The sequence below is a fragment of the Zootermopsis nevadensis genome, unplaced genomic scaffold (genome assembly GCF_977971745.1).
Source record: "Zootermopsis nevadensis isolate Lab colony 2312 unplaced genomic scaffold, Znev_1.0 Znev_ptg000027l, whole genome shotgun sequence".
In the NCBI taxonomy this organism is placed as follows: Eukaryota; Metazoa; Arthropoda; class Insecta; order Blattodea; family Termopsidae; genus Zootermopsis; species Zootermopsis nevadensis.
This window is the reverse complement of record NW_028259159.1, coordinates 1,676,783-1,684,554: the sequence shown is the minus strand read 5'-3', so window position 1 is coordinate 1,684,554 and position 7,772 is coordinate 1,676,783. Positions and strand designations below refer to the sequence as shown.

The window sequence follows — 7,772 nt, the reverse complement described above, 5'->3', positions numbered from 1 at the left end:
TTAACGCTGCTGATTTTCTTAATTATATTTCCAGATTTATAGTTAAAACTTAGCTTAAATGAAATTAAATCTGAAATATATAGTTACTTATTTTTCATTGTGTTTGATATTAAATTAGGTTTAAGTACACCACATGATTAGTGAAGTTGGTAGCAAGGCATCGGTGTGGTAAAGGCGTTTTCTTCTCAGTCTTCTGACAAGCGGTAATGTAACATGAGTAAATTGCAATCAGCTACAGTTAAATCACAGCATTCAGTTAAAGTTCCAAAATTTTACAAAACAGCTGCAAACATTGCGAAAAGGGCCAAGGAAGAACATCGTAGTTTAAGGGATCTGGTATTCTGTGCTAACAAGCACCTGGTAAGTAGTGGCATTCTTCACAAACTTGTTAATGGATAGTTCATTACCCCTTAAGAAGATTTATTATTTTTGTGGCATGTATTGTGGGTTCTAAGCCAGGAAGCTTGACAGATCAACAATTGTGTATCGTATTGTATTTTTATGCCATAATTTTAAACCTTTTTTTCTTTTTAAGAATTGGTAGTACTCCTTATGTGGGGTCTTCCATTGAAAGGATTCAACCACTCAGGACATAAAAATTGAAGTTCAGTTTGAGCTTCCTGCATTGTTAGTGTTGTGTCAAACTGATGTGGACCAAAATTAAATGATTTCAACAATTTTTAGATTCCCTGTACCAAGTTTCAGTGTAGTCCATTTAGTGGTAAGGTACTGTGTGTTGCAGTTGAAAAGCTACAGCTCAAATTCCATTGAATGTTCGTTATCTTGGCATATTTCAGAATTTCATATGCAAGGTTAAACCTAAATTTTGGTTTTTTTCTTTCAGAATATTCGGGGATTATATGCCTTATTAATTAAAACATTCCATCATGAAGATACATTAGAGAGGCTCATACAAAAAAGCAAAATTCTAAAAGAAAGGAAAGTAGACCCATGGCTGATTAGAATATTAATAACAGAGCTTCTGTTTGGGAAAAAATGTCTCAGTGGAGATAGCAAGCCTGTGCAAGCTGTTCTATCACATCAACCAATATTACTTGCAGAACTAAAAGAGGCAGAGACTGCAGGAACAGTCAGATTGGATTCTTATCAGAAGAGAGGTAATAAGAAAATGATCCTAAATTCTTTTTCATTCTGCATTTTTACAGATCTAGTCTTGCTTTGCTGAAATAAATAATGGAATCAGTAAGGAGCGATTCACTGGATGAAGTATATCGTCCACAAGTATCAGCAGTGGTTCCTCCACCATCTTCATCTAGCAACAGCACAATGGAAACAGCCAGGGTTCTGGCTTATTTCCTTCTCTACAGCATGGCAATGTTTACCTTACCTTTTGTGGCCTATGTTGGAACCAAATATGGCTTGAAACATTTTGGGGTTGAAGGTTTTGCCAACACAGCTTGGTCTGTAGTGGCAGCAGTGGTAGTGGTCAATACCATTATTGTGTTATATGCCTGCAAGGGTTACCACGAGGATGTGGAGTCCACAGAACAAGACAGCAATCAACAGCAATGCAAGACTGGTCTGAACCTAAAAGCAGATTGAAAAGATATTCTAAAGTACTGTATGGCATTTTTTTGTAATTTTCTTTAGACTTGATGCATTAAACATCTACTGGAAAATATTGTTTGTTGTCCAGTTGTAAAAAATATGATGACCTGAAAATTGCTGAGGAGTGAAGTATCTTGATCTGAAAACAGTTTTAACTGTTCATATTGTTACTTATGGAATTGCAGAAATTGAAATTGTTTTACTGTTTTACACTATGTGTACTATAAAATTAATTATATATTCTTAATTTTTATTTGTCTTTGCATGTGCACACTTTTATTATTTCTGTGGGCTGTCAATATTTATATAACCTAGGTCCATATAATGGTGATTCATTTAATTTCATGAGCAGCTGTTAAACAAATGTGTCTAAAGTACCTGATATATTTAGGCAGATGTAATAGCTTGCTTAAGTGAATATATAGCTTTCTGAGTAATCAGAGGGCACTTGGTAAATCTACCCCTGTGTGAAGTAAACTTTCTTTGATGTTTTATTGTATTATGTATGTGGAAATTGTTGTTCTGGTTCTCATACATTTCGATACACACGTGTTAGATACTAGAGTCAAATAATAAAATAAAGCAATCTGAAAAATAGTGAAAAAGGAAAATGAAATATTCTACAGAAGAAGTGACACCATTATTAAATATAAATGATAATGCAATAAAAAATCCTTAACTCTTAGCATATCATTTCAATACTGACTTCTTAACAAGTATAGAAAGAATGAACAATAACACTATAACTATAACAGAAGATGTAATCTGTAAAACTTTTCCAAACAAATCTTATGCCCACAGCAGTGAATGAAATTAAAGTATAATAAATGCTGCCAAATAAAAAAATTAATATGGTTATGATGGAATATCAACAACTTTACTTAAAAGCTGTGCAGACTATGTTAGTGTTCCTTTAAGTTGCCTTTGCAATCAGTAGGTTTTTTACAGATAGATTAAAACCAGTAAACACACATTAAATTCTGAATAAACAAGTTTTATGAAATTTTGTACTGCGAAGAAAAATTGTGTGAAACTGGTATAGAGTATGATGATAGAATAATTGGAAAAAGTAGAAACAACTAAATTCCTTGGCCTATAAATTGAGAGTAATTTAAATTGTAAAACACATATTCAGTACATTGTTTCTAAACTAAGCTCAGCATGGTCTGCTACGAGGACTGTCACATCACTCATGAAAATGGAATCTTAAAATTTGGTGTAAATTGTTTACTTCCATTCATTCTGGATTTTTTTCTGGGGAAACTCAACAGACAGCAAAAAATTATTTTACATCCAAAAGAAAATCGTTAAAATAATGGCACGCCCCAAAGGGAGAATCTGATGTAGGGAATTGTTTAAGAAATTTAATATTCTTCCACTAACCAGAAAGTTCTTGTTCTCATTCTTATCATTAGTAGTAGACAACATAGAAAAATTTCAAACAAATTCGGATACACACAGTATAAGTTCAAGATACAGATATAGCCTTCACTTGCCAAACTCTAAACTTGGTAAATATCAAAAAGGAGTTTATTATATTGGAATTAAGCTATTCAATAATTTCTAAAGTATAAAAAGTCTGAATTATAATTTAAAGAAGTTTAAGCCAGCACCAAAAGAGTTTGTGCTATCTTACTCCTACTCCATATAAGAATTTATTTCAACCAACAATTCTCAGCTATTATAAATACATGTAAGCAGTAGTGGGTATACTTTTTGTATTTAATTTTGCAGTAATATTGTAGTTGAATCTTATAACTATGCAATTTATATTTGTATTAGAAACAGGTATTGTATTTGTGCTATGAAGTGTTCTACATCCTTGGATAAACCTACGAAGGATCTATGTATGTAAGTAAATTATATTTTATTCTATTCTAGAATGAAATTATTATATTTGTATAAATCAAATCACTATAAAATTTGACCAAAGTCAATATTGCTGTTAAGGTGGATCAGATGCATAATGAAAGCAATCTGTTTAGTATGGGTTGAGGCAGTTGTGGTTATTTCATTAGCAATAGTTTCAGTATAAAGATAAAAGTGGAACAAGGGAGAAAATGTGAGAGATGTCTGTGGAAGTACAGTAAAACCCCAGTACAGCACTGCTCTGTATGATGCTACCCTGGCATTGCATCAAAGAATGCCTCAGAACAGAAATTACACATGTAATTTCAAATCAAATCCCTCATTAAAACACACCTCCATTAGTTGTCATGTACCAACATCCGTGGCAATACAAATGTACTATTCCATATTATAATGAAGTTCAATATAGCACTGTGGCATTTTAATTCCACCATCTATGCAGGCAACATACTGGAATATTCAGATATAAATGTTGTATGCCAACTTTGGTGTTAGTAAATTAAACCTACTCGGGTAAGAAATTATCTGTAACACCTATTGGAGGAAAACAGGTTGTCTTTCATGGTCAGTAGTGTGAATTGTATTCCAAATCCATGCAGTTACAGTAAATGAATCTGCTACTGAGAGGGGCATTGATTTTAAAATGGAAAAATTACCAAGAATAAGCTTCATAAAGTAACACAATTCCAAGAATTATGATATAAGTTACAGATCTACCAGATTTTATACTGTTTCACTGTTTATCTTATTCTATAGCTTTACTCTTTTTAAACTCTAGTGGAATGTTTTGTAATGAAAGTGTTTTTAACATATTGTTTTTGGCTGACATACAGTACAAACATGCTTCAGTTTGAATATAATCACCAGATTGGTTACAGAGTAAGGAAGGTAGGTGAAGAAATTTTCTCACGAGCTTTCGACCAGTGTATGGGACTGGTGCCAACCCAGCATCGTGAGGAGATTGGGGAGCTACAATGGGTAGCGTAATCCGGTCAGGAAAGCTAGCAATGGCTGGGGGTTCGTCGTGCTGACCACACGTCACCCTATATCTGGTTGGATGATCGTTCACCTCTACTTAGGCATGTGAACGTGAGGCCAGCAGTCAAGTTAGTCGGCTTTGGCTCTCTGAAGCTGTTACGCCACGGATTTAATTTTAATGGGGTAAATAAATTGTGTCTTGCTGTTTTGGAGACATTCTCAGTGTAAAAAAGAAATGAGAGAACAAGATATTTTAAAATTTGAAATGGTTTAAAAGTACAAACTTAAAGGTCTTGAGGGTGATACCTTCAAATGCACTACAACTGCTCCAGCCTAGACACACATTGCTTATGACCATCTGTTCATGTAATTGTATGCTGTATAACATTTGCAGTTGTAAAAATCAACATTTTTATCAGCATTTTTGTCCTGTATATTTTATGAACTCGAAGGGAGAGATTTCATAATCTTTTGCAAACCATGCCAACAAGAATTTCACTCACTCACTTCAAGTCCCCTTTACCTCTGTTTTAAAATGTCTTTAGTGTCCTGTCTAATAACCTTCAAATGTCAAAATTCAGAGATATTAACAACTGTGTGAATAAACAAAGCTTTACATTAATTCTGTAAAATATGACCAGTTGAATTGAAGGTATTTCTTGGTTTTATTTGTTTTATTTTAAATTATGTTTTAGACAGCAGACCACGATATGTCAGAGTCAACACCTTGACTCTGAAAGTCCATGCTGCCATTAACATTTTCTGTAATGAGGGATGGAAACAAGTTTGTTATAACCGGATGTCAGAAGACTACTCATCTTTCCTCCACAGGGTTGCTTCATTGGCTAATGATGAATTTATTCAGGACTTGCACATTAAAGAAATGCTCATATTTCCAAATAAGACGGAATTTTATACACACCCACTGTACCAAAATGGCTCCATCATTCTACAAGACAAAGTTAGTATGAAACATTTTTAAAAGTTTCACCTATTTGTTGATGTCTTCAGTTGTACAGAGACAGTGGCATACTAGTACTGTAATTTGAACTGAATAGGACCATACATATGCAGTACACATATTCTTACACTAAGGAGAAATTGTATGTTTCACATTGGTTAAGAATTCTATACACAGGTTACTTTATAAACAAAACATATTATGCCATTTTCACTGTATATTTCAGGCAAGTTGTCTGGCATCATGGCTTCTCAACCCTCCACCAGGGAGTACTACTCTGGACATGTGTGCAGCCCCAGGAATGAAAACTACACATCTTGCATCCCTCATGAAAAATGAAGGGTAAGTTCAAAAAATTTTATCATTCTGTATACTATTGAAGTTTATATCAGTGTTTAAGATGTAATATTAAAAAATGTTAGTTTCAGTTAATGTGTCTTATATGACTGACTTGTACAACGAAGCAGAATCTTCTAGGCTTGCCATGATCCAATGTGGGTGATACTTAGAGGCTAATTTTCTGTTGAATGCAGTTTACATATATATTAAGTGGTGACTTAATTATATAAAATTGTTTAGTTCCAAAACTTTCTGCTTCATATGCAGGATCCAGAGGCATCATCCAGTATCTTTCTTTAGTTTAGACTGTGGTACTACATTATTGATTTGATGAATGCATGTTTTCATACAGCTTACTGTATGCAGTGGACGCAGTTAAAGATCGTTACGGGACTCTTTGCAAGCAGGTTGAGAAACATGGTGCTACATGTGTGAAGCCCTTGTACATGGATGCTTTCCAGCTTGATGCAAAACAGTTCCCAGGTGTTCAGTACATCCTGGTTGACCCCACCTGTTCTGGTTCAGGTAAATTCTGACATGAGGAATAGAAAAGTATGATACTTGTATGTTGAGTGTAACCTTTATTGGCCATGTATCACATATTATGCCATTTACTGCAGTAGCATAACCTCAGAGTTATAGTCTGGCAAGCAGCACCATAATATGGGGATTTAAACCATCTATGAGTTGTATTATTTTCTGATAAAAAGATTTTAAATTTTCATAATTTCTAAACTTCATTACTTTCAGTGATAACTTTCATATTATATGGGGAAACCTGTGTAATTGCCACACCCTTGTTTTGATGTACATAGATTATGCAATAAAGTGGAGCAATTATGAAAGTAGATAATGGCGAATGTTACAAATAAATTACTGTGATAGATCTGTGGTTGCAGCAAATACAAGAACATGTATGTTTTTTCTCATTTCTTGTCAGTATGTAGTTTCTATAAGAGTACAAAATATTATGCACATGACAACTACTGTTGCTGATAGGTTAGCTTAAACTTTGAAATTTTATATATATATATATATATATATATATATATATATGACCAGTATTTAATTTTCCTTTTGTGTGGGCAAATAACCCATTAATTGGTCTAAGAGTTAATTTTATGCAACAATTCATTTATTACAGGTGCGCTTGAAATGCCCGAGGTAAAGAATGAAAAGTGCAGTGCTTCACGACTACAGTCGCTGACTCGTCTACAGTGCAAGTTGTTGCGACATGCCCTCACAAAATTCCCTGATGTAAAGCGTGTTGTTTACTCAACATGCTCCATTAACTGTGAAGAGAATGAGAATGTAGTGGAGCAAGTTTTAGCCTCTGTGAATACTGATCCTTCAAGTCCAGTTTTTGAAGTTGTTGACAATAAACTCAAAAGTAAATGGATATATCATGGTTCTCAAGATTTTGAATGGGGTCCTAGGTGCATCTATGCCACACCAGACGTTGATTTTACCACGGGTTTCTTTATAGCTGTTTTTGAAAAGGTTAAGCCAGATGATCATGATGATGTTTTAAAGCCTAAGAATAAGGAGAAGAAACATAAAAAAAGAAAGAAACAAGATTTTAAGTGAGGAAAACGGTGAAAGACGAGGAAATGCTATCATCACCAAGCCGACATTTGAAGAGAATTCTGATGTGGGAATGCTGAGAGTATGAATTCTTCAGTTATGTTTATTGATGACCGAACTGATTTCATTTTGTGTATTTTGTTTCAGGCTTCAATGTATCACATTTTTCTTAATAAATTAGTTGGAATGACAGTAGGAAAACATGAATACATTAACAAAGAAGTTTGAAGTCTAAATCTGTGGAATGCTTGCTACCCTTTAGTTCAGAAATTTACCTTCCTGTCTCCTATCTAAAATGTTAAATATTAAACTATACGAAAAATATAATTTTATCTGTTGTTTTATATGGGTACAGAACTTGGTCTTATACCCTAAAGGGCAAAAATCAATTGTGTGTAGTGAGAATAGGGAAGCTAGGGAAATATTTGCACCTAACAGATGGAGAAAAGTGCATAATCAAGAACTTCATAAT

General features: G+C 33.8%; 1 protein-coding gene across 1 annotated transcript; it reads left to right on the top strand.

Moving 5' to 3' along the window:
* The first annotated feature begins 82 nt into the window (after nucleotides 1-82).
* Nucleotides 83-7,522, top strand: Nsun5 (Nop2/Sun-like domain containing protein 5). The gene is made up of 6 exons (XM_022061388.2): nucleotides 83-360; nucleotides 845-1,118; nucleotides 5,112-5,377; nucleotides 5,604-5,719; nucleotides 6,069-6,241; nucleotides 6,861-7,522. Exons 1-6 carry the CDS (start codon nucleotides 214-216, stop codon nucleotides 7,301-7,303), a joined length of 1,419 nt encoding a protein of 472 aa, XP_021917080.1. The 5' UTR covers nucleotides 83-213; the 3' UTR covers nucleotides 7,304-7,522.
* The last annotated feature ends 250 nt before the right edge of the window (nucleotides 7,523-7,772 follow it).